Below are 25,541 nucleotides of genomic sequence, written 5' to 3'. Positions count from 1 at the left end.
GGAGAAGCTGGAAGGAGACAACAAAAGTTTTGGGAAAAAACCAAAAATCGAAACAACTAAAATTCCTTGTGGATGCTTCAAGTTTTTCCAGCTCCTCATTTGTCTCTGGGGTTTGTGGCTGCTTTTTCTTCCGTTTTGGGTTGTTTTTATTCCGTTTTTTTTCCCCTCCTCCTCTCCTCCAGGAATGTGACCAGCCAGAAGAGGGTCACGTCGGAAGAGTGACGAACGCACGGGGCAGATTCGTCATCCGTGGCGATGAGACTTTCTCCAAATAATTTTCCCCTCTCCTAATAGCCGCAATTTATGCAAATGACCCCGGGGAAGAGCTAAATGGGGATTTGATGGGACCTGGCTGCCCACGCCTGGAGATGGAGGAGAGAGATGAGTCTGAGCTTACATTCCTGGCTGGACACCTCTCCCAGCCTGAGCCTGGCTCCAGGGATCCATCCCTCTCCACAGGGAAGGATGGGCACTTGTTGGAACCCTGCATGCTGAGAATTTTAGATTTTCTGTGTTTAAGGGCACAGACCCTCAAGAGAGCAAGAAGGATCAGCCTCCCTAAAACTTCCATCTTGCTCTATATATATTATTACATTCTAAACCCTTAAACTCTTAAGTTTTTCACCCTGTGGCATTACACATTTCTATTCAAACTCCCCACCCATAAACTCAGTTCTATCATTCCATTTTGGAAGCTTCTCCACAACCTCAGGTCAATGCAGTGTTCTCTTGAGGGTTTGTGCCTTTTAACAGAGAAAATCTAAATTTCTCATCACCCAGGGTTCCAGCAGGCACTTGGTGTGCTTGGCCATCCTCAGCATCAGGGGAAGGAATCCAGACCAGGTGGAATCACCCCCAGCCTCACCTGCATTGGGTGGTACCTCCTGTGCCTGCTCCCAGGGCATCAGAGCCACACTGATGGTCCCAAAAATTCCCTTCTCCATCCCAGGCTGTCCCCATGGAGCAGTGCAGGGGGAAAGGAGCAGCAGCACCTCCTGATCCTTCGGGGTTTCCAGCTGGTGCAACCCGGGGCAGCACCCACCTCCAGCAGGGGCTGGGTTTGGTCTCCGTTCTTCCTCCTCCTCTTGCCAAGAGTGGAATTGCCGCTGACCTTGGCCTTGTGGTGGCTGTGCAGGGACTTTCCCATGCTGGGGGAGCAGCCTAGAACTGCATCTCTTTCCCTTCAGAGCAGATGGGCAGTGTGTGGGGTCACAGCTCAGCTGATCCCATCCCTAGGGTGATCGCAGAACCCAAAATGGTTTGGGTAGGAAGGGATCTTTAAAAGACATCCAGTGCCACCCCCTGCCATGCCAGGGACAATTTCCACCATCTCAGGGTGCTCCAAGCCCTGTCCAGCCTGGTCTTGGGCACTGCCAGGGATCCAGGCACAGCTCCTGTGGGCACCCTGTGCCAGTGTGTCCTCCCTGGCATTTGCAGCATCACAGCAGCTGCTCCAGGGATCAGGACAAGCATTGTGCTCCCCCTAAATCAGCTCTGCAGAGATGCTGGGCCCTCCTTCCCCACCTTCACCCTGGGGAAAAGCTGAGGGATCCCATCACCTCTCCCTTCCCCATTCCCTGCCGCTGGGATTCTCGCAGGGACCAGAGGGCAGGGTCAGCTCGGGAAGGCGCTGGGTGTTTTCCAGGAGCTATTTTGGAGGATTTCACTCGGATTGCTTCCCAGGGCAGCCTGAATTTCCTCTCCCCGGGGGCCCCAGGCAGGAAGCGGCCTCTGGGTTCGCGCTCAGCCCTAATGAGGGCAGCACTACAACACCGACCGCCCGTGGGTGAGAGCTGAGCTGCAACGAGTTTATCTTGATTTCTTCCGGACCCGGGACTTTCCCTGGCGCTGCCACAAACAGTCTCTGCCCTCACTGCTAGAGGAATCACAAGAACTACCACTAAAACCTGCCGTGCTGATGTCTGGCCCCTCAAACCCCCTTTCCCGTCCCTGCTGTCATCTTGATACTCCCCTGCCCTTCGAGTACACTCATCCAGGGTAGCAAGGAGTGCTCTGAGAGCAGGCAGGCACGGTTTCGTGCTTATTCATCATCACATGCATCCTGCAAGGCGCTGTGTGTGTGTGTTTGCAGCCGCGGGGCTGCGGTCGGAGCTGCTTTTCCTGGCAGGAGCTCCGGGGGCTTTTCCCGGGCTTTGCTGCTGGCACAGAGGGGCACTGCCAGGGCTGGGGGGTCAGAAACACCTGCGGGATGGGCTGCAGGCAGATGTGCCACCTGCTCATAGCCCGGAACCCCAGAATTGTTTGGGTCGGAAGGGATCTGAAGGATCACCCCGTTCGTGCTGCGGCGGGCAGGGACACTTTGCACTGCTTTGGCTTCTGGCCTGTGATACCCGCAGGGAATCAGCCCCAGCACCTTTCCCTGGGCTCAGCCCCAGCCCTGGGCCCTGTCACCCGCAGGGAATCAGCCCCAGCGCCTTTCCCTGTCTGTGTGAGGGCTCAGCCCCAGCCCTGGGCCCTGTCACCCGCAGGGAATCAGCCCCAGCACCTTTCCCTGTCTGTGTGAGGGCTCAGCCCCAGTCCTGGGCCCTGTCACCCGCAGGGAATCAGTCCCAGCACCTTTCCCTGGGCTCAGCCCCAGCCCTGGGCCCTGTCACCCGCAGGGAATCAGCCCCAGCGCCTTTCCCTGTCTGTGTGAGGGCTCAGCCCCAGCCCTGGGCCCTGTCACCCGCAGGGAATCAGCCCCAGCACCTTTCCCTGTCTGTGTGAGGGCTCAGCCCCAGCCCTGGGCCCTGTCACCCGTAGGGAATCAGCCCCAGCACCTTTCCCTGTCTGTGTGAGGGCTCAGCCCCAGCCCTGGGCCCTGTCACCCGCAGGGAATCAGCCCCAGCGCCTTTCCCTGGGCTCAGCCCCAGCCCCGGGCCCTGTCACCCCTCCAGGTGCTCTGTCCCCCTCTCCCGTCACTCCCCCACCGTGCTCGGACCCCGCACCCGTCACGCCCAAGGGCTCAGCTCTGTTCCCTTTCCCGGCACCCCCAGCCCGAGGGGCTCAGCTCCAGCTCCCTCCGTGCAGTGTCCGCTCCCAGAGCCCCTCTGGGACCCTCACCCCGATCCTTCCCCTCCCTCCCCTGCAGTGTTTGATCCCAGAGCCCCTCTGGGACCCTCATCCCGGCACTCACCCCGGCCCTTCCCCTCCCTCCAGCCGGGGGAGCAGCGCGGCCCCCCCGCCCCGCAGCCCAGCTCCGATGGCCGGGGCGGGCCGGGCGGGACAAGGGGCTGTCCCAGGGGCCGTGCCCGCTTGCACCGCACCTCCTCCTCCTCCTCCTCCTCCTCCCGCCTTGCTCTCGCCGAGCGGGGGGACAGTCACCACGGGCAGCCGGTGCGGTGCGCTCCGTCCATCCCATCGCAATCCCGGTGCGGGACATCCATCCCATCGCATCTCCCCGGTGCGGGGTTCAGTCCCATCCCGTGCGTGGGGACATTCCCGGCGGAGCGGGGCATCCCTGGCAGCGCATCCCGGAGCGGGGCAATCCCATGGAGGCCGAGGGTTACCGCTGCCGCAGCAGCCGCCACATCGAGAGCGGCCAGTCGGCCGTGCCCAGCTCGGTGCTGTTCTCCGCCGGCCTCTTGGGGAACGTGCTGGCGCTGCTGCTGCTGGGCCAGCACCGCCGCCGCTCCCGCTCCTCGCCCGGGGGCCGCCCGCCGCGGGTCTCGGCCTTCTACGTGCTGGTGACAGCGCTGGCGGTCACCGACCTGCTGGGCAAGTGCCTGATCAGCCCCATGGTGCTGGCAGCCTACGCCTACAACCGCAGCCTCAGCCAGCTGGGGCCGCCCGTGCGCGGCGAGGAGCAGCCGGGGGTGCTGTGCCAGCTCTTCGCCTTCCTCATGGCTTTCTTCGGGCTGGCCCCCACGCTGCTGCTGCTGGCCATGGCTCTGGAGTGCTGGCTGTCGCTGGGCCACCCCTATTTCTACCGGCGGCACCTGACGCGGCGCCTGGGCGCGGCGCTGGGCCCGGCGGCCGCGGGGCTGTGCGCGCTGTTCTGCGCGCTGCCGCTGCTGGGCTTCGGCGAGCCCATGCAGTACTGCCCGGGCACCTGGTGCTTCATCCGCATGGCCGGCGGCGGCCCGGGCCGCCTGGGCTTCCCCGTGCTCTACGCCAGCCTGATGGGCTTGCTGGTGCTGGCCATCGTGGCGTGCAACGTGAGCAGCATGCGGCAGCTGTACGGCATGGCCCGCAGGCAGCCCCGCCGCGGGACGGGCCCGGGCCCCGCCGCCCCGCACATGGAGGAGCTCGATCACCTCGTCCTGCTGGCGCTCATGACCGTGCTCTTCACCGTCTGCTCGCTGCCGCTCATCGTGAGTAATCCCGGCAGAATCGCGCTGCCCCTGCGAGGGAGGGTGGGGGGAGATGCTTTGGGTCGGTCAGTGCGTGGAATCCTTTGGGAAAGATCCTGTGCGCAGCACCGTGCCGTGGCAGGGTGGTTGGATTGATGATTTCGCTCCCTTGGAGTAGTTCCCCACCCTGTCCATAGGGGTCAGGCACGCTGGAATCACCCCATGCCCCAGCGGATGGTTGGTGCATTAATCCATTTGGAAAAATACCCTTAGCACCATCCCCTGACAGGGAGGTTGGATTGATGATTTGGCCCCTTTGGAATAGCCCCCACCCTGTCCATGGGGGTTAGGCATCCTGGAATATCCCCCCCACCAGCCCCTGGGAACCTGGGTTTTTGCTTTGGGCCCCCTTAAATGCTCATCACCCCAGGAGTTGGTCATCGCATTAATCTATTTGGAGGAATATCCTTTCTTAGCACGATCTCCTCTCAGGGAGGTTGGATTGATGATTTGGCCCCTTGGGATGGTCCCCGACCCTGTCCATGGGGGTCAGGCTGTTGTTAAAGCCCCCTGGAATGTCCCCCCCACCAGCACCACTCAGTCCTGGAGGGGTCAGAGCTCTAATTTTGGGATAAACCCCGACACCACCACCAGCTCCTGGGGGCCAAGACTTTGCCTGCTTCCAAATCCTGCCCCACTCTGCCCACAGGCACCAGATCATTGCCTAAAACTCCTTGAAATAACCCACCACCACCACTCCCAGGGGTTAGGGATTGTTTAGGCCCCTTGGAATAAACTCTGGAGCCACCCCCCACTCCTGGAGGTGCCAGGATATCATTGCTTAAGTCCTTTGTGGGTAACCCACCCCTGCCACCCTCCAGGATCCTCTCTCTAAGGGTCAGGTTATGACTTTAATCCCCTTGGAATAAATCCCCCCCGGCTCCACTCTGCCATTCTGGGAGGTTCCCCACCCTCGACGCAAGCACCACATCCCAAGCCCTCAATTTATTTAAATAAATTAAATTCATTTAATAATAACAAACAAACAAATAAATAAATTTTAATTAAAGATTATCCTTTAACCCCAACTCATGGAATAACTCCCCAGCACCACCATTCTGTGCCAGAGGTTCTGAGGGGGTGATCAGATAATTACCTTGTCTCCCCTCTGAGTGTCTCCCACCCTACCCTAGAGATCTGAGTATTGCTTTAACCCCCATGGAATAATGTCCAACACCCATCCTGGGATGGGGGAGTTAATTCATTGCTTAATCCTCCTGGAATAACCCCAACAACCCCACCACCCTGTCCTGGGGGTTGATTTAGAGCTCAAATTTCCTGGGAATATTTACCCCCCATCCCACTCTGTCCCAGGCAGGGTCATTCCATTGCCCCTCCCTGGAATACCCAATCCCAGCACCACATCCCCAGGGCTCAGCTCATTGGTTTAACCGCCTAAAACAGCCCCCCATCATCACCTCTCTGTCCCAGAGGAGTTGGAGGGGTCAGTGAATTATTCCAGTCCTATCTGAGTGTCCCCTCCCCATCCCAGTTTGCTGCTCTAACTCCATTGGAATTACACCCACCCCTATCCCATCACCTTCCCTCTGTTCCTCTGAGGGTGCCCCTGAGGGGTTTAAGGTTTGGGAGGGGGGTGTCAGTTCATTGCATCAGACCCTTCAAAACCCCCATTCCCACCCTTATCAACCCTTCAAAACCCCCCATTCCCACCCCTACCACACCCTTCAAAACCCCCATTCCCACCTTTATCAGACCCCTTAATAACCCCCCATTCCCACCCTTATCAACCCTTCAAATCCCCCCATTCCCACCCTTATCAGACCCCTCAAAACCCTCCATTCCCACTCCATGAGACCCCTCAATAATCCCCCATTCCCATCTCATCAGACCTTTCAAAACCCCCCATTCCCACCCTTATCAGACCCCTCAATAACCCCCCCCAATTTCCACCCTTATCAACCCTTCCAAACCTCCATCTCCACCCTTATCAACCCTTCAAAATCTCCCATCTCCACCCTTATCAACCCTTCAAAACTGTCCATTCCCACGCCTATCAGACCCTCAATTGCCCCCCATTCCCACCCTTATCATCCCCTCAGTAACCCCCCATCTCCGTCCCCATGTCCCAAAGCTGCTGGGCAGATCCAGCTCCCTGTGACCACCCCAAAATCCTCTCACTTCTTCCCCACGGATGGGAGACCCCCGGCAGGAGGGACCCCTCTATGCCCCCTTTGTCCCCCACTCCTGAGTGGGATCCTGCAATTCCACCTTTCCATGGGTAGGATCCTGCACTTCCACCTTTCCATGGGTGGGATCCTGCACTTCCACCTTTCCATGGGTGGGATCCTGCACTTCCACCTTTCCATGGCTCAGATCCTGCACTTCCACCTTTCCATGGGTGGGATCCTGCACTTCCACCTTTCCATGGCTCAGATCCTGCACTTCCACGTTTCCATGGGTGGGTTCCTGCATTTCCACCTTTCCATGGGTGGGATCCGGCATTTCCACCTTTCCATGGGTGGGTTCCTGCACTTCCACCTTTCCATGGGTGGGTTCCTGCACTTCCACCTTTCCATGGGTGGGTTCCTGCATTTCCACCTTTCCATGGGTGGGATCCGGCATTTCCACCTTTCCATGGGTGGGTTCCTGCACTTCCACCTTTCCATGGGTGGGTTCCTGCACTTCCACCTTTCCATCACCCTCTGCAGGCAGAGCTGGAGCCACGGGCGGGGCCACCCCAAAATCAGGGTGGGAGCTGTGCATGGGTGACAATTTCCACATCCTCTTTCTGCCACCTCTGGAGCCACCCCATGAGGTGGCAGCCACCCACGGCCCTGGCACAGCTGGGCTCAAACTGGTTTTGTCACCAACCCAGGCTGAATCCCTGCTGAGTTATCCAATGGATGCTGGATCCCATTTCCATGGCAAGGGGACCAGCACAAGTGGGGTGCCCCAGCCTTGGGGACAGAGCAGCACTTGCTCTGTTATTGATGTTGTTGGATGATTCCTTCATCCATGAAGAATTCCTGGCCACTGGGACCACATTTCCACCTCCAACATCCTTGTCCTGATAGGATGTGCTATCCCTGAGCCACGATCATCCCTGATCCAGCCCCACTCCCAGCTGCATCCACAGCCCACAGTGACCCCCTCAGTAACCTCCATGTCCCAAAGCTGCTGGGCAGATCCTGCTCCCTGTGACCACCCCAAAATCCTCTCACTTCTTCCCCAGGGGTGGGATCCCCCCGGCAGGAGGGACCCCTCTGTGCCTCTTTGTCCCCTGATGCCACCCATGGGCTTAAAACTCCGTTTGCTGCCCTGGCAATATTTTTACCCCCACCACAGCACGACCTCCTTTAATTTCCTTCCCTAAATTCTCCCATTTCGTGGATATTTATTTATTTTCCCCCCCAGATCCGTGCCTACATGGGCGCCTTCGCCGCCGACTTCAACGAGAACGCCGACCTGAGCGCGCTGCGCTTCCTCTCCGTCAACTCCATCGTGGACCCCTGGGTGTTCATCATCTTCCGCACCTCCGTGTTCCGCTCCTTCGTGCGCCGCGTCTGCCGCCGCCTGGGCTCGCGCAGAGCCTCCCTGTCCCCCCGGGGCTCCGCTGACGGCCGCTTCTGTCCCCGCCGGACGGCCCCGCCGCCGCCCGGCATCCCCTGAGCCAGCGCCGCCGCGCGCCGCGCGAGGATGAGGAGCGAGCCTTCGGCCCCCGGCCCTGCCCTGGAGCATCCCGAGGTGTCACAGAGCGCTGGCAGCGCGGCGACGGCGTCCAGCTCGCCGTGAAGGGTTTCTGTGCCCTGCCCAGGTTGTGGTTTGCCCCAGAGAGGATCCGGGATCTCCTGGGATGTGGGGATGTTCCGAGCAGCAGCGATTTGTGGAGGGGTTGGGGAGAGCCCGGCTCCAGGAAGGCAGAGGGGCTTTGGAGTGTGGTTCAGGAGAAGTGAGGGTGTGTCCCTGTGGAATAAAAGTGGTTCAGTGTTTTCATCACCTTTGGCCTGTGCATGATCCCATTCCGTGCCAAGGAATGGGTTTGGGGTGTCCCCAGACTGGGTGAGGAGCAGGAGGCACTCTGAAATTCCAGCAGCAATTCCTGGTGTGAGGAGGAGCTGGATGCAGGTGGAATCCCTCCCTGGCACACCTGGAATCCCTCCCTCCACCCCTGCCCAGGCTCTTCCCTATTCCCAAGGCAGGGCTGTGGTTTGTCCGCCCTTATCTCGCTCTCCTCTGGAAAACTCCAAGCACTGATGCTGCATTTGTGCTCCTCAGCCGTACCTGTTGTGCTCTAATTATTTAAATTCAGTATTTATGACTGTCCTGAGCCTTAATGAGAGCAGTAATTGAGAGAACACAGAGCCTGGCGTGCAAGAGGGCAATCCTTTTAATGGGAGATCCATTTCCTCTCGACCACAGGTTGAATTGAATACTGGATCTAATTTTTGCCTTAAGTGACTGTTTAGGCCAAAAAAATCACGATGACCAAGTGTTGAGTGCCCTTGGAGGAGACAGAGGGTATTTCTCTCCTCTGTTTAGCTAAGCCTTGCAAGGTGTAGCCGTGTTCCTGCCTGCCCTCACGTGATGTTTGCTCTTGGTGCCAAACAGATTCTGCTTTTGAAGGAAAAATATCTTGGAGTTTTTGGAGGTGACCTGCTGGGCTTGGCTCTGGCTGTTGCACCCAGCTGGAGAAAAGGGCAGAGCTGCATTTGGGGATGTTTTGGGGACCCCTGTGAGCTGCCAGCTGGGTGCCTCTCCTTGGGTTTTTCCGAGGAGAAAGAAGGAAACGAGGGTTGGTTCATGGATTGGTTTCATGTTACTGGCATGGTATTGACTTGGAGATGGCTCACGTGGGGCTGCAGAGTCAACAGCTCCCAGCCTGCTCCGTGGCTTTCCTGGGACCTGTTCCACTGCAGCCAGGTGAGATAACAGCCCTGGAAAACTTTGTTGTGTCCCTCTAAACTGGGATCTCCTTCCCCCAAATGTCTGTGCTCCACTCGGGACAGACGGAGCAGGCACGGCCAGGCTGGGAGAGTTTGGTGTGGGATCATGGAATGGTCACTGAGGTGGGATGAGATTTCCAAGCTGGGGGCATTCTGGGGGTGCAGGGCATCATCTGCCCCTGGTGCCTGTGAGGATTCACCCCTGGAGAGGCCCTGGCCCAGGAAAAGTCCCAGTCCCAGGAAATTCCCTGCCCCATGACGTGTGTTTGGATCCCAGGGTAACCACCATCCATGGAAATCAGTCATTAAACCAACACAAACCAAATCATTGTTCTCTATTAAGGTGCAAAAATAGACTCCCCCTGAGATGATGCGAACTCCTCATCACTGACCCATCCATGATTTTATCATCTCAGAAAATAAACCATGGAGCCACGAGTGACCTCCCCATCCCTGTATGCAGCATCCCTGCACATCCCTGCACATCCCCGCTCCCTGGCTGGCACCGCACATTTCCCAGTGACCTTGACACGCTCCCCTGGCTGGAGCAGCGCTTTTAATCGGGATCCTGCCCTTCCTGCTGTGGGAACAGACTCGGAGTCTCCAGCCCGGCGCTGCTGCTGCCTCGGGGCGAGCCAAGCGAGGGTTGGGCTCCAGGAGGATCAATCGTCCCTCCCGGCTGTTCCTGGGGCTGCCGTGTCCCCGTCCTCGCCAGAGATGGCAGCACGTCCCCAGCCAGGAGGAGCCAGGAGCCCAGGGACGTTCTGCACCCCAAGCTGGTGCCTTGGGCAGCCCGTTTTTCAGTGCCTCAACTCAGAATCCCAGAATCCCAGAATTCACAGAATGCACAGAATCACAGAATCACAAAATCCCAGAATCACAAAATCCCAGAATCACAGAATGCACAGAATCACAGAATCACAGAATTCACTGAATCCCAGAATCACAGCGTCACAGCATCACAGAATAATGACCTTAGAAGAGACCTGTGAGATCATTGAGTCCAACTTGTGCCCTCACACCTCACCCAGGCTACAGCACCCAATGCCATGTCCAGTCTGTTTTTAAACACATCCAGAGATGGTGATTCCATCACCTCCCTAGGAACAGCATTCCAGTACTTTATTATTCTTTCGGTGAATTTTTTTTTTCCTAAAACACGTACAGTTTGAGGCTTCAGGAGTTATGTGGAAGCTTAGATCCTCTCCTTACCGAGTCTGGGAACGATCAAAATAAAATGAAAATATAAATTAAATAAGAATTGGAATGAGAAATCCCGACAACGCGCGGGTTGGTTGCAAATGTTGCTAAATAGGAGCCGAAAAAGCTCAGGGGACTGTTGTGGAGCTCTCCCTGATCCCTGATCGCATCCTCCCCCAGGCTCCTGCAGTGCTCAGTCATTGCCCTGGGGACCCTCCGAGCCAGCCTGGATTTCCCCAAGGGATGGACCTGGTGCTAATGGATAAAGAGACGGTAAAGAGACGATAAAGGGACGATAAAGAGAGGCTGCTCAGCTCCACACCAGCGATGCCCTTTGGGGGCTCTTTCATGTCCCTGTCACCCTCCAGCCCTGCCCTGTCCCACGCTGTCACTGCTTCACCAGCATCCCCTCTCCCCGCATCCCGCTCCTTTCCTGGACATAAATCACACTCAGGGTGTTCTGTTGTTTTGGTTTGTTGTTTTTTTTTTTTTAGCTCATGAAATCCAGGCACAACTTTGCTCAAGCTAATTTCCCGACAAATTGTTTCGCTCTTGCAAACAGCTCATTTTTTATTTTATTTTTTTTATTGCCTCCTGCATTTTTCAGCTGTTGTGGAAGCAGGGAGATGCCTGGGCAGGCAGCAGTGCCAGGGCTGCCAGCAGCCAGCCCAGGGGTGCCTTCCTCTAGTTTTTAACCCATACACCCCAAACCTGGCCCATGCTCAGCCCTGCTTGGCCAGGGTGGGCACTGAGGCTGCTGGAAGCTCTGGAGCACGAGATAAAGGGTGGGAAGGTTTGGAAGAGAAATGTTGTGTGGATTTGTTAAACACAAGTCAGGATGGGGGTTTGGTTCAGAAGGGATGAAATCCACTCACCACAAACAGGTTTGGTTCAAAAGGGATTAAATCCACTCACCATAAACAGGTTTGGTTCATAAAGGGATGAAATCCACTCACCAAAAACAGGTTTGGTTCAAAAGGAATGAAATCCACTCACCATAAACAAGTTTGGTTCAAAAGGAATGAAATCCACTCACCATAAACAAGTTTGGTTCAAAAGGGGTGAAATCCACTCACCATAAACAGATTTGCTCAAAAGGGATGAAATCCACTCACCACAAACAGGTTTGGTTCAAAAAGGGGTGAAATCCACTCATCATGCTCTGGTGCATGAGATAAGGGGTGGGAAGGTTTGGAAGAGAAGTGTGTGGATTTGTTAAACACAAGTCAGGATTCGGGTTTAGTTCAAAAGGGGTGAAATCCACTCACCACAAACAGGTTTGGTTCAAAAGGGATGAAATCTTGTAGGGAAAACAACGCCAACAAACCTTGGAAGGATGTATGAGGGGCTGGAGTGTGTCCAGGGAAGGGAACGGAGGTGGGGAAGGGTCTGGAGCCCCAGGAGAGGCTGAGGGAGCTGGGCAGGGGCTGCAGAATCCCTGAGGAGCTGGGCAGGGGCTGCAGAATCCCTGAGGAGCTGGGCAGGGGCTGCAGAATCCCTGAGGGAGCTGGGATGGGGCTGCAGAATCCCTGAGGAGCTGGGCAGGGGCTGCAGAATCCCTGAGGAGCTGGGCAGGGGCTGCAGAATCCCTGAGGAGCTGGGCAGGGGCTGCAGAATCCCTGAGGGAGCTGGGATGGGGCTGCAGAATCCCTGAGGAGCTAGGCAGGGGCTCAGCCTGGAGCAAAGGAGGCTCAGGGGGGACCTTGTGGCTCTGCATAAGGAGGGGACAGCCATGGGGATGGGGCTCTGCTCCAGGGAACAGGGACAGGACAAGAGGAAACAGCCACAAGCTGCACCAGGAGAGGTTTAAGTTGGATATTGGAGAAAATTTCTCCGCCCCAGGTGGAGTTCCCATCCCTGGAGGGGTTTAAAAACTGTGAGGATGTGGCACTTGGGGACAGGGGTCAGCGGTGGCTTTGGCAGTGCTGGGGGAATGCTTGGACTCAATGCCTTAGAGGACTTTTCCAACTTAAATAATTCTAGGATTTGATATGGCCCTCGCTAGAGGCAGGACTGGAGCTAAACATGGAAGCAAGGGGAAGAAAACAAACACTTCCCAAGGCAGGACAGACTGTACCAAGCAGCCTGTTCCTGGTTTCCAGCACACCAAGGGGAATGAATTAAAAAAAAAAAAAAAAAAAAAAAAAAAAAAAAAAAAACCCAAAAAAACAACCAACCAACAACAACAAAACAACAACAACAAAACAAACAAACAAACAAAAAAACAAAACCCAAAACCCCAGCAATTTTCCTATTATTGCAGAAAAATCCCATCAGAGACAACTGTCAGTGGAGAAGCCTGAAGCCCCAGAAGGGTATTTAAGGCTCCATTAGGCTGCCAGGAAAATGAGCTCCAGAAGGAGCCAAAACCCCTTCCTGAGCTGTGACAGGGAATGCCAGAAAGGAGTGGGAGGCTGGGAAAAGCCTTGGAGCACCCCTACAGGGTGCCTGCTGCTGGGAAGGGGCTCTGGTTGGGCATCCTGCAGCTGCCTGCATGGATCAGGGCAGGGCTCGGCCCCAGCTGTGTGATATAAGTGCATACTATATGGCTCTACGCAGGTATTTACAATATGTATTTTGATGTATTGATTAGTAGTGGTGAATATGAATTTCGATGTATTGATTAGTAGTGGTGAATATGAATTTCTATGTATTGATTAGTAGTGGTGAATATGTGTTTCGATGTATTGATTAGTAGTGCTGTGTTAACATTTTAAATAGATGTAGTCTTGTAATTAGAAGGTAACTTTTGTAGTTAAAATAAGAACTATGCTAGTGGGGTTTTTTTCCTAATAAAGGAATGAGGTGCTCGCAGCAGACAGCAGCCACAGGACACCTAAATCTTTCAGGGAAAGGAATTTATTGCCTTCTTATCAGAAGAAATGAACTTCTTCCCGCCTGGGTGACGCTGCTAGGATTAGAAGGGAGAAGTTAACAATGAACAGACAGAATCCTGTGTTTGATTAGAATTTATGCATCATGGATGAAGTGTATGAATATGCAATGAGCTATTGTTCTTAAGGGTTAATCTTTTGTAGGCAGGGGTCCTTTTTCGGGCTCGTGCTGCCCAGAGAAGGTACCCGGACGTCCGTAACCCTTTGTTTTTATTGTCTCATATTGTCCTAATTCAATTTGTCCAAATTGTTATTACTCTAATTGTGCTACTATTTTTATTACCATTTTATTACTATTAAACTTTTAAAATTTTAAAAACGAGTGATTGGCGTTTGTCACAGCTGGGTTTTGGGAGGCACAAAGGAGGCTGAGCCTGTGCCAGGTGCCCCCCAGCCCTCTGGAATCAAACAGGATGGATCCCGCCTGCAGATGTGTCCCTGTGCTGGGGTGCTCTGCTGGGTCAGGGCTGGAAGCAGGGTTTAGAGAGCTCCTGGGATGTGTTTTCCTGCTGGTGAGGTGGTCTGGGATGGCTGAACACCATCCCCTCCATCCCACCATTGATCTGACCGCGGGAACAGAGCTGGGGCCGTGGCTTTGCTCACCGCCAGCCCTCTGAGGAGCCCTTGGAGCTGTGTGAGAGCAGAGAGCAGAGAGCCGAGCCAGCCTGGGAGTGGCCCCTCGGAGATGGAGGCGCTGCCACAAACCGCAGCTCCCCCGGCCCTGGAGCTTGTTGTGCCCCGAGTTTCCTTTGCGAAGTTCCTGTTACAAAAGTGTGGGTTTTAAAATAACAGCCAAAGCCACCGGTGTGGCTGCGACCTGCTCGGTGTCCCTGCTGGGGTCTGCCCTGTTCCTGAGGTGTGCAGAGAATAAATTAAATAATAAATTGTTACAGCTCTTGGGGCTGCAACCTGCTCGGTGTCCCTGCTGGGGTCTGCCCTGTTCCTGAGGTGTGCAGAGAATAAATTAAATATTAAATTGTTACAGCTCCTGGGGCTGCAACCTGCTGTGTCCCTGCCCCGCTGCAGTGTTGCACTGAGGTGCAGGGAGTTGTGAAAAATGTGGATTTTATGACTGGCTTTTCGCAAATATTAAAATGAATGCTAGATGTGTTGTGTTAGAAAGTGATGCTCTGTTAATTCTCTTAAGTAGTGCGTTAAATATAGTTTTAGGTTATGACAAAATGTTGAAATAGAAACGATGCAATGTAGGATACTTTTTTAAAGAAAGGATTCTCACTGAGATAGCAGCCACGGGACACCTGAATCTTTCAGAGAAAGAGAATTTATTGCTCCATTATCAGAAGAAATGAACTTCTTCCTGCCTCGAAGGCGCCGTCAGGATTCAGAGGAAGAAGCTGACACTGCCCAGCCAGAACCCTGGGTTTGAATGGAATTTATGCATCATGGATGAGCTGTATGAATATGCAACAGGCTGCTGCTTTTAAGGGTTAATCCTCTGTTAACGTGGGGCCTTTTTCAGGCTCGTGCTGCTCAGAAAAGGTACCTGGACGTCCATAACTCATTGTCTCTATTGTCTCACATTGTCCTAATTCAAATTGTCCAAAATATTATTACTCTAATTATATAACTATTTTATAACCATTTTATTACTATCAAACTTTTAAAGTTTCAAAAACAAGTGATTGGCGTTTTTCACAGAGTTAATTAAAAATTAAATTGTTACAGCTGTTGGGACAGCCCCAGGGCTACGGGAGGGAAAAGATGTTTTTATTCTGGAAGTTACCTGCGAAGAAATAAAGGGAGATTGAGTGAGGGCTGGTGTCCTGAAGGATGGAGGGGGCATCTGAGGCCACTGGGATGGAGCGTGTGGATTTCCCAGCCCTGGGTGTGTCCCAGATTGGATGAGCTTGGAGCAGCCTGGGATGGTGGAAGGTGCCCATGGCAGAGGGTGGGATGGATGGGCTTTGAGGTGAGGCTGCGCCTCTTGGGGACCTCTGATGGCATGCAGGAGAGGGGACAATGGGGACATGGCCTGGTGCCAGCTATGGGCAGGGAATTCTCCGTGGGCTCCTCTGGAGCAATGGGAATCGCCCTGCACAGCCTGGGCTCTGCTGGGCTCGGGGGTTTGGGATTGGTTCTGCACCAGGACTGGAGCTGGCCCAGGGCACCCCCGGGACTCTCTGACCACCGAGGGGCTCCTGGAGGGCACCGGAATCCGGGATTGGCACCGGGACACAGTGGGGCTCCATGGCATTCCCGGAGCCACACCGGGACTGCTGGAGCCGTGCCGGGATCGGCCCTGAGAGCTGCTCCGACTGGCACAGGGACTGCCCCGTGCCCCGGGGCTCTCGAACCGACACCGGGGCTCCTGGACCGGCCCCGGGACTCCTGAACCGACACCGGGGCTCCTGAACCGACACCGGGGCTCCCGGAACCGACACCGAGGCTCCTGAACCGACACCGGGGCTCCTGAACCGACACCGGGGCTCCTGAACCGACACCGGGGCTCCTGGACCGGCCCCGGGACTCCTGAACCGACACCGGGGCTCCTGAACCGACACCGGGGCTCCCGGACCTTCACCGGGGCTCCCGGACCTTCACCGAGGCTCCTGAACCGACACCGGGGCTCCTGGACCGGCACCGGGGCTCCTGAACCGACACCGGGGCTCCTGGACCGACACCGGGGCTCCTGGACCGGCACCAGGGCTCCTGGACTGGCACTGGGGAGGATCGTAAGAGACGCTCCCGGTCGGGCAGTGCCGGAGCCGGGGCTGGGTCACACCGGGACTGTCCCAGAGATGCCGGGGCTGCCCGAGCACTCCCGACCCGGCACTGGGGCTCTCGGACCGCACCGGGACTGGCCGTGTCCCGGGCTCCCACACCGGTACCGGGACTGTCGGACCTGCACCGGGACTCGCTGTGTCCGGAGCTCTCAGAACGGTACTGGGACTCCCAGACCGGTAGCGAGACCGGCCGTGTCCAGCGTTCCCACACCGGTACCGGGACTGTCGGACCAGTACCAGGACTGGCCGTGTCTAGGATTCCCACACCGGTACCGGGGCTCCCAGACCGGTACCAGCACTGGCGGCACAGCAGGACTGGCCGTGTCCGGAGCTCCCACACCGGTACCGGGACTGTCTGACCGCCCCGGGACTCGCCGTGTCCGGGGCTCTCAGATCGGTACCGAGACTCTCAGACTCGCACTATCACTGATCCTGTCCGGGACTCTCACACCGGTACCGGGATTCTCAGACCCGCACCGGGACTGGCCGTGTCCGAGGCTCTCAGATCGGTACCGGGACTCGGCGTGTCCGAGGCTCTCAGATCGGTACCGGGACTCGGCGTGTCCGGATCTCCCGCACCAGTACCGGGATCGTCGGACTGCAGCGCGACTCGCCGTGTCCGGGACTCCCAGGCCGGTACCGGGACTCTCGGTCGGGCCAGGCTCGGTCCGTGCGCGTTCCCCGCCTCCGCTCCGTCCATCCCCGTGAGCGCTGGCCCGGGGCGGTGCCGGGGCCCGGGGCGGTGCCGGGGCCGGTGGGCGGGCGGGGCGGTGCCGTCGGGGCGGGCGGTGCCGGTGCCGGGGCCGGGGGCGGCGGCGCAGTCGGGCGTGCGGCGATGAACGGGACGGGCCGGGCGGACGGGAGCGCCGGGGAAGCGCTGCCGGCCGGGGCTCGCCCGCTGGTCAGCGCCCTCATGTTCTCGGCCGGGCTCCTGGGGAACCTGCTGGCGCTGGCGCTGCTGCTGCGGGGCCGCCGCGGGGCTCGGCAGCGCCCGCCCGCGCTGTTCCACGTCCTGGTGCTGGCGCTGGTGGTCACCGACCTGCTGGGCACCTGCTCCGTCAGCCCCTTGGTGCTGGCCTCCTACCACCGAAACCTCACCCTGACCAGCCTGGCCCGCGGAGGGCACATCTGCCTCTACTTCGGCTTCGCCATGAGCTTCTTCGGCCTCGCCACCATGCTCATCCTCTTCACCATGGCGCTGGAGCGCTGCCTGGCCCTGGGGCGCCCCTACTTCTACGAGCGCTTCCTGAGCCCCCGCACGGGCTTGGTGGTCCTGCCGGCCATCTACACCTTCTCGGCCGCCCTGTGCTCGCTGCCGCTGCTGGGCTTCGGGCGCTACGTGCAGTACTGCCCCGGCACCTGGTGCTTCATCCAGATGCACCTGGAGCCGCACCGCGGGCTGGACGTGGCCTTCTCGCTGCTGTACGCCACGCTGCTGCTGCTGCTGATCGTGGCCGTGCTGCTGTGCAACCTGAGCGTGATGGCGAACCTGGCCCGCATGCACCGCCGCGGGCAGAGGAGCCGCAGGGTGGCCGCCCCCGAGCAGCCCCGAGGGGCCGCGGGCTGCGGGCGGAGAATGTTCTCCATGGCCGAGGAGATCGACCACCTGCTGCTGCTCTCCATCATGACCATCACCTTCGTCATCTGCTCCCTGCCCTTCACGGTGAGTGGCGCTGGGTGTTCTCTCTCCCCAGCGCTCATATTTCTCTCCTGGCCTTTGTAAAGCATCCCCCAAGTCTGCTGGCCAGATCTCGAGGGTTGGGGTGAAAGCTTGGGAGAGCACAGCTCAGCCATGAGCTTGGCAATGTGCACATCAGTGGGGAATGGGGAATCCCTCCCTGTGTCCCCAGGGCCAGGAGGAGAATGGGATGGGGTGTCAGGATCACAGGGGGCAGAAGAATGGGCTGGCAGGAGAATGGGGTGACAGGAGGATGGGGTGGCAGGAGAATGGGGTGACAGGAGGATGGGGTGGCAGAGGATGGAGTGGCAGGAGAATGGAAGGGCAGGAGAATGAGATGACAGGAGAATGGAGAGGCAGGAGGATGGGGTGGCAGGAGAATGATGTGACAGGAGGATGGAGTGGCAGGAGAATGGTCTGACAGGAGAATGGGGTGGCAGGAGGATGGAAGGGCAGGAGGATAGTCTGACGGGAGAATGGAGTGGCAAGGAGAATGATGTGGCAGGAGGATGGTCTGACAGGAGAATGGTCTGACAGGAGAATGGGGTGGCAGGAGGATGGTCTGACAGGAGAATGGTCTGACAGGAGAATGGAGTGGCAAGGAGAATGATGTGGCAGGAGCAGAGGTGCCCTCCCACCCCACAGAGGCTCCAAGGCCAGGCCGTGTGGCTCAGGCAGGGTCTCCTGGACCACACATCATCATCACTGAGATTCCCAGGATCCAGGAGCTCATGGTGGAGGTGTGAGGGATGGCAAAACAACCAATTGCACTTCTAGGGAGGGGATGAAGGAGCTGCCCTGGGCTGGAGGCAGTGGATGTCCGTGCTGGGTGGGATGAGTTATCCCAGATTTCTGTGGACAGAGCTGGAGATGAGGGAGGCTGTGCCCACCTCGCTGTCAGACAGAGGTTTCTGCTCCTCTGCAGCAGCGCTGAGGCGCTGGCACAGATCTGGGAGATTTCTGGGAACAGAGATCTGGCACGGCAGCCACAGCACGTGGCATCCCAAGGGACGTCCCCACATCCCGTGCCCCATCCATGCACGAGGCTGCCAGCAGAAATCCGGGATCCAAACAGCAAAGTGAAGAGGAGAGAGCGAGTGCCCTGCCTCTGTCTGGGCTCTGCCCTCCCAAGGGCCACTTCTCACCCATCCAGGTGCTTTTCCAGAGCCCGGGTGTGTGAGCCCCCCAGGGCAGGAGATCATTTGGTCCCTTTAGGAGTGACCCCAGCAAGGCCGGGAGCACAGCCAGTGCTAATTTCACACTCTTGGTGTTAAATAGACTCTGCCTTCCCTTCATCCTCCCTTGCTTTCCCTAAGGGAAAAGGAAATAACCACAGGATACGGCCGAGCCAGGGTTTTAGAACAAAGAAATAATGTTCAGATGCTCGTGAGCATCCCAGGAGCCTCAACGCCCTGGGAGACTCCAGCTCCTGACCGTGACCCCAGAGATGATGGGCAGCCCTTCCCGTGCCCCAGAACAGCCCTGGGCTGGCTGCTGTGCTCAGGAGGAGCAGAACCCCTGGCTGGGCAGGGCCCTGAGAGCGTGCTGGGGGCAGAGGGGCTGGGAAAGCAGCCCTGGCCGGGCTCCCATGGGGCCTGTGGGGGCAGATGTGGCCTTGTCCAGAGCCAGCTTCCCCTTTCCCATGTGGGGCCGCGCTTGGCAGAGGCTCAAACCCAGCCGCCTCCTTGGGTGACACTTTCTCTCGTGTCCCTGGAGCAGCCCAGGCACACACAAACCCCTCAGGCCGGGAATTCCTCCCCAGACCCCACCAGAGCTGGGAAATGCTGCGTGCGGTGCCATCGCAGGGTGGTACCCGGGGGATGCCGCGCAGGGCAGCGATGCTCCAGCGATGCTCCAGCGATGCTCCAGGGATGCTCCAGGGATGCTGCCAGCCCCATCCCTGCTGTGCCCAGCCCCAGCGAGGGGGTGGCGGTGACCCGAGTGAGTAAGGGGGGCTGAGTCACCTTCCCGGAAAACCCCGCGGGCTGGGATGAGTCGGCAGGGCAGGAAGGAGCGGCGGGGTCTCAGCGCTCATCCTGCTCATCCTCTGCCTCCGTGCTGTCCCACGGTTCTGCTGCCGTGTGGTCTCAAGGTGAGAGACACCAGGGACACCAGAGACGCCACTTCCTCCAGCAGCTCGGGTCTGACCGTGCCTCTGAACGAAGGGCTGCCTTGCATTTAAAGTTCATTTAAACCCACACATCGCCGGCCGGGGGTGAATGTTCAAATCACAAACAGGACGGGGCTGCTGGGAGCGTGCCTTGAGCTGGTTTATTTTCCAGCATCTCATTACATGGTTATTGTGAAAAACGCCAATCACTTGTGTTTTAAAATTTTTAAAGTTTAATAGTAATGAAATGGTTATAAAAATAGTAACACAATTAGAGAATGTTCAAATCACAAACAGGACGGGGCTGCTGGGAGCGTGCCTTGAGCTGGTTTATTTTCCAACATCTCATTACATGGTTATTGTGAAAAACGCCAATCACTTGTGTTTTAAAATTTTTAAAGTTTAATAGTAATGAAATGGTTATAAAAATAGTAACACAATCAGAGTAGTAACAATTTGGACAAATTGAATTAAGACAATATGAGACAATAAAAAACAAAGAGTTACAGACAGTCCGGGTACCTTTTTCTGGGCATCACAAGCCCGAAAAAGGACCCCCGTTAACAAAGGATTAACCCTTAAGAACAATAGCTCGTTGCATATTCATACACTTCATCCATGATGCATAAATTCCATTCAAACACAGGATTCTGTCTGGTCATCATCAACTTCTCCCCTCTAATCCTAACAGCACCTCCAAGATGGGAAGAAGTTTGTTTCTTCCGATAAGAAGGCAATAAATTCTTTTTCTCTGAAAGATTCAGGTGTCCTGTGGCTGCTATCTCGCTGTAAGTCCTTTCTTTTAAACAAAGCATCTTACACAGCACAGTTTCTATTTTAACAATTTTTATAACCTAAAACTATATTTAACACAGTACTTAAGAAAATTAATACAGCATTGCTTTCTAACACTACACTTTTAATATTTGCGAAAAGCCAATCATAAAATGCATGCATTTTTCACAGTTATGACAATGGGAAGATGCCATCAGCTCACATCCCAGAACTTAATGTTCCAACTTACTTTATAAGTTTTCCCACAAAGCAAAAGCACATTGACAGCAGTTCTATCCAACCACTGTAAACACAGGTACGTTTGGTTAAAACAATGCTTGCTTATTTCGAATACAATACCCGCTTTTAAGCCTTACAGAGTTCCATTATTAAGCTTCAAACTTCCTAATATCTCACTAGATAAAGTTTTCTGTAGCTTAGGGAGTTATTCAAGACAAGTGTTAGTACACAGATCATTGTTCTATTTGTCCTTGCTTTTCTACTTTTTAAACAATTTTTCTGCTGACCAATCTCATGGCTGCTGCTTAGCTCCAATCGCCGTTCTGCTGTCTCTGAGCCTGCCTTTTGCAGCTTCCCCAAAACCCTCTGATTTTATGGATTCCCACACCACAGAGTCGGCAAATTTGCTGTGACAGCCCAAACTGCCCCAAAAGAGCTGCCTGGGGGGGGCAGATCCTGGGAGCCCAAACTCGGGGTTGTTTCTCCCTGTGATTTCTCCCTGGTTGAGGGAGGTGATTGTGAGACCCCCCTGCAGGGCTGTGTCCGGCTCTGGGGTCCTTCCAGCACAACAGAGACCTGGAGCTGTTGGACTAAATCCAGAGGAGGCACCAAGCTGATTGAAGGGGTGGAGCAGCTCTGCTGGGAGAATTGGGATTGCTCACCCTGGGAAAGAGAAGGATTTGAGGTCGCCTAATTGTGACCTTCCAGTACTTGAAAGGAACTCAAAAGGACTCTTTACGAAGGCCTGGAGTGACAGGACCAGGGAGAAATGGATTCAAACTGACAGAGAGGAGGTTTAGATGGGAAATTGGGAAAAAATTCTTTGCTGTGAGGATGGTGAGGCCCTGATACAGGTTGTCCAGAGAACCTGTGGCTGGAAGGGTTCCAGACCAGGTTGGATGGACCTCCTCCAGGCAGCACTGACAGAACCAGAGCACGCAGCCTCAAGCTGTGCCAAGGGAAATACAGGTTGGATATCAGGGAAAAGTTTTTTACAGAAAGAGTGATAAAGTTCTGGAATGGCTGCCCAGGGAGGTGGTGCAGTCCCCATCCCCTGGGTGTGTTTAACAAAGCCTGGATGTGGCACTGGGGGCCAGGGGTGAGCTGAGGTGCTGGGGCTGGGTTGGACTGGATGATCTTGAAGGTCTCTCCCAATCCAGTGTTTCTGTGAATTCTGTGATTCTGTGAGTTCTGTCTTCTGTGAATTCCATGAATTCTGTGGATTCTATGAATTCTGCCAATTCTGTTTATTCTGTCAATTCTGTCATTCTGTGATTCTGTGGATACTGTGATTCTGTGATCCTGCAAATTCTGTGATTCTGTGAATTCTGTCATAGTCACTCTGTGAATTCTGTCATTCTGTGAATTCTGTCAATTCTGTCAATTCTGTCATTCTGCAAATTCTGTCATTCTGTGAATTCTGTGCGTTCTGTGATGCTGTGATTCCGTGAATTCTTTCAATTCTGTCATTCTGTAATTCTGTGATTCTGTCATTCTCTGATTCCATGGATTCTGTGAATTTTGTGATTCTGCAAATTCTGTCAATTCTGTGATTCTCTGAATTCTGTCCTTCTGTGATTCTGTGAATTCTGTGAATTCTGTCATTCTGTCAATTCTGTCATTTTGTCAATTCTGTCAATTCTGTCAATTCTGTCATTCTGAGAATTCTGTCAATACTGTGATTCTCTGAATTCTGTCCTTCTGTGATTCTGTGAATTCTGTGAATTCTCTCATTCTGTGAAATCTGTGATCCTGTGAATTCTGTCAATTCTGTCGTTCTGTGAATTCTGTCATTCTGTCAATTCTGTGATTCGGTTCATTCTGTGACCCTGTGAATTCCATGATTCTGTGATCCTGTGAATTCCGTGAATCCTGTGAATCCCGTGAATTCCCTGGATGTGCCTTGGCTGAACCCCGCCTAGCAGAACAACAATAGACCCAAACCAGGCCGTTTTTAACCTCCTCTCCCGCCCCGATCCCACAGATCCGCGCCTACGTGAACAAGCTCAGCGAGGCAGAGGGTGACCACGGCTGGGACCTGCTGGCCCTGCGTTTCCTGTCCATCAACTCCATCGTGGACCCGTGGGTGTTTGCCATCCTGCGGCCGCCCGTGCTGCGCCTCATGCGCTCCGTGCTCTGCTGCCAGCTCACCCCCGCGGCGCCCAGCGGCCACGCCGTGTCCTCTGCTGTCACAAAGCTGCCAGCACGGCCACACCTCTGTGGGCAGTAGGTCCGGGGGGATGCAGCCTCCTGATGGGCAGTTCTGGGCCCCTCAGTGTGGGAAGGGTGTGGAGATGCTGGGGAGCGGCCGGAGGGAATGAGGCTGGAGAGGGGTTGGAACACAAACCCTGTGAGGAAGCCCTGAGGGAGCTGGGGGTGCTCAGCCTGGAGAAAAGGAGACTCAGGGGTGCCCCCATCACTCTGCACAGCTCCTGAAAGGTGCCTGTGCTCAGCTGGGGCTGGGCTCTTTCTCCAGCAGCACTGACACAGCCAGAGGACACAGTCTGAAGCTGTGCCAATGGAAATTCAAGTTGGATATGAGGAAAAAGTTTTTTACAGAAAGAGTGACAAAGTTCTGGAATGGCTGCCCAGGGAGGTGGTGCAGTCCCCATCCCTGGGTGTGTTTAACAAAGCCTGGATGTGGCACTGGGTGCCAGGGCTGAGCTGAGCTGCTGGGGCTGGGTTGGGCTCCATGATCCTGAAGGTCTCTCCCAACCCAGTGATTCTGTGAATTCTGTGATTCTGTGAAGCTCTGCCAGCCTGGGCCAGCTGGGGGTGGCTCAGGTGTCGCTTGGGAAGTCCCTGTGGCCTCTCACAGGGACAGAAGTGCAGGAGGACAGGGTTGGAAGGGCTGGCGAATCCCTGGGGTTGGAAGGGCTGGTGAATCCCTGGGGTTGGAAGGGCTGGTGAATCCCTGGGGTTGGAAGGACTGGTGAATCCCTGGGGTTGGAAGGACTGGTGAATCCCTGGGGTTGGAAGGACTGGTGAATCCCTGGGTGCTGCTGGCACCCTCAGGGCTGGAGGAGGGCTCAGCCCTGCTGGGGAGGGTTGGGGGTGAAGCTTGGGGGGTTTTGTTGTGACCCCATGGCTGGGGGGTGTTGGGAAGCAGAGGTTCCAGGTGTGCTGCCCAGCAAGGTCTCCGTGGGTTTTTGGGATGCACAGCTGCTGGAGATGGGGCTGGGTGGCTGCAAACACCCATCTGTGTCCCCAGATCCATAAGGATTGGGAAGGAGAGGAAGGGAGCAGTGTGTCATTAAAAAATCCCCATTATTTTAGGCTGGTTGCCTAAAGAAATGCACTTTTTCAGGGCCAGGTCTGTGTGCTCATGCCTGTCTGTCTGTCTGTCTGTGCCACAGCCCTGAGATTTTAGGCACTGGTGGGTCCCTGAGGGGCACCAAAGTACTAAAAAAGCCAAATTTTGGTACTTCCCTGGTGCTGTGATGGAGCAGAGCAGCCTCTCCTCAGAACCCATTTGGAAATTCCCTTTGGAAGAGCCAGCAAAGGGAATAAAGAGCCTGACCAGGGAATGGCCACAGCCATGAGCTTCAACCACATCCAGGGTGGTGCTGCTGGTGGGGTTTGGGTTTGTCCTTGATTGGGATGAATATTTATTTAAACTAAAATGCAAAAAAATCAATAAAATCAAAAAACCAACTGCAAAACCATGCAGGTTTTGAAGTTGGACATCACCCTTCAACACCACTATTTTGTTTTTCTGGGATTCCTCTTGCTCTTTGGGACTCCAGGATGGCTCCCACTGGGATGAGGAGCGCCCAACTCCACATCCCAAGGCCACCACTGCCATTAGGGATTTTCTTGTGGCTCCCATTTGAGGAACATCCCACACACCCAGTGGCATTTGTGCAATTCCCAGTGTGGGATCTCATTTGGGAGCTGCAGCTCTGCTCAGGGAGCCCAAAAGTGCCGAGATTTGGGGCTTTTCCGTGGTTTGTGAGGCGAGGTGATGTAAAAATTAAAAAAAAAAAAAAAAAGAGTTATTATTTAAATGTTTAAATAATAAATGTGTCTCAAAGGAGCCTGCTGAATCATGTGTGGGTTTGTGCTTGTGATGCTGCTCAGGGTAGATCAGGCTCCTGGAGGAAATGTGTTGGATGTGGATGAAACCACGGGAATGGGGGGAGAGGCAGCAGGAGAGGCTGGCAGGGGGAAGTGGGTGCCTCCAATTTCCTATAAAGTGGCAATAAAATGCATTTTTGCAGATGTAGAATGACATTTTTTTAACAGAGCTGCACAATTTCCTCCCCATCTCTGAGCTCTTCCCTCAAACCTGCCCATCCCACAGGCAGGGAGAGGCAGGCAGAGCTCCCACCTGTTATCAAAACACCACCCCCAAAAATACCCACCCTAAAAAAGGCAGGGTTGAGGTCACTCCTGTCAGGCTGCCAATGCCCACAGGAAGTCTCCTGGCCTCCCAAATGCGTGTGGGCAGATGTCAGGCAGGGGCTGCTCTCACTCAAATGAGTTTTTGGCAGCACCCCGTGGCTGGGGGGCTGTGGAAGTTTAGGAATAGGTTTTCCAGATGTGCCTGCCCATGGGGGTGAAGCTGGGGTGCTCCCAACGCCCATGGAATGTCATTAATCCTGGTGCCAACACTGGGAACACAAATTTGGCACCATCCCACCCA

At 55.5% G+C, this 25,541-nt stretch overlaps 2 protein-coding genes across 2 annotated transcripts; both read left to right on the top strand.

Moving 5' to 3' along the window:
* The first annotated feature begins 3,491 nt into the window (after positions 1 to 3,491).
* On the top strand, positions 3,492 to 7,982 carry PTGDR (prostaglandin D2 receptor). The gene is made up of 2 exons (XM_058807698.1): positions 3,492 to 4,313; positions 7,728 to 7,982. The coding sequence occupies exons 1-2, from the start codon at positions 3,492 to 3,494 to the stop codon at positions 7,980 to 7,982; spliced, it is 1,077 nt and encodes a 358-aa protein (XP_058663681.1).
* An 8,947-nt stretch (positions 7,983 to 16,929) lies between these two features.
* Positions 16,930 to 23,126, top strand: PTGER2 (prostaglandin E receptor 2). The gene is made up of 2 exons (XM_058807697.1): positions 16,930 to 17,757; positions 22,881 to 23,126. The coding sequence occupies exons 1-2, from the start codon at positions 16,930 to 16,932 to the stop codon at positions 23,124 to 23,126; spliced, it is 1,074 nt and encodes a 357-aa protein (XP_058663680.1).
* The last annotated feature ends 2,415 nt before the right edge of the window (positions 23,127 to 25,541 follow it).

The sequence above is a fragment of the Ammospiza caudacuta genome, chromosome 6, assembly GCF_027887145.1.
Source record: "Ammospiza caudacuta isolate bAmmCau1 chromosome 6, bAmmCau1.pri, whole genome shotgun sequence".
Taxonomy (NCBI): Eukaryota; Metazoa; Chordata; class Aves; order Passeriformes; family Passerellidae; genus Ammospiza; species Ammospiza caudacuta.
This window is presented reverse-complemented; position numbering and strand designations above follow the sequence as displayed.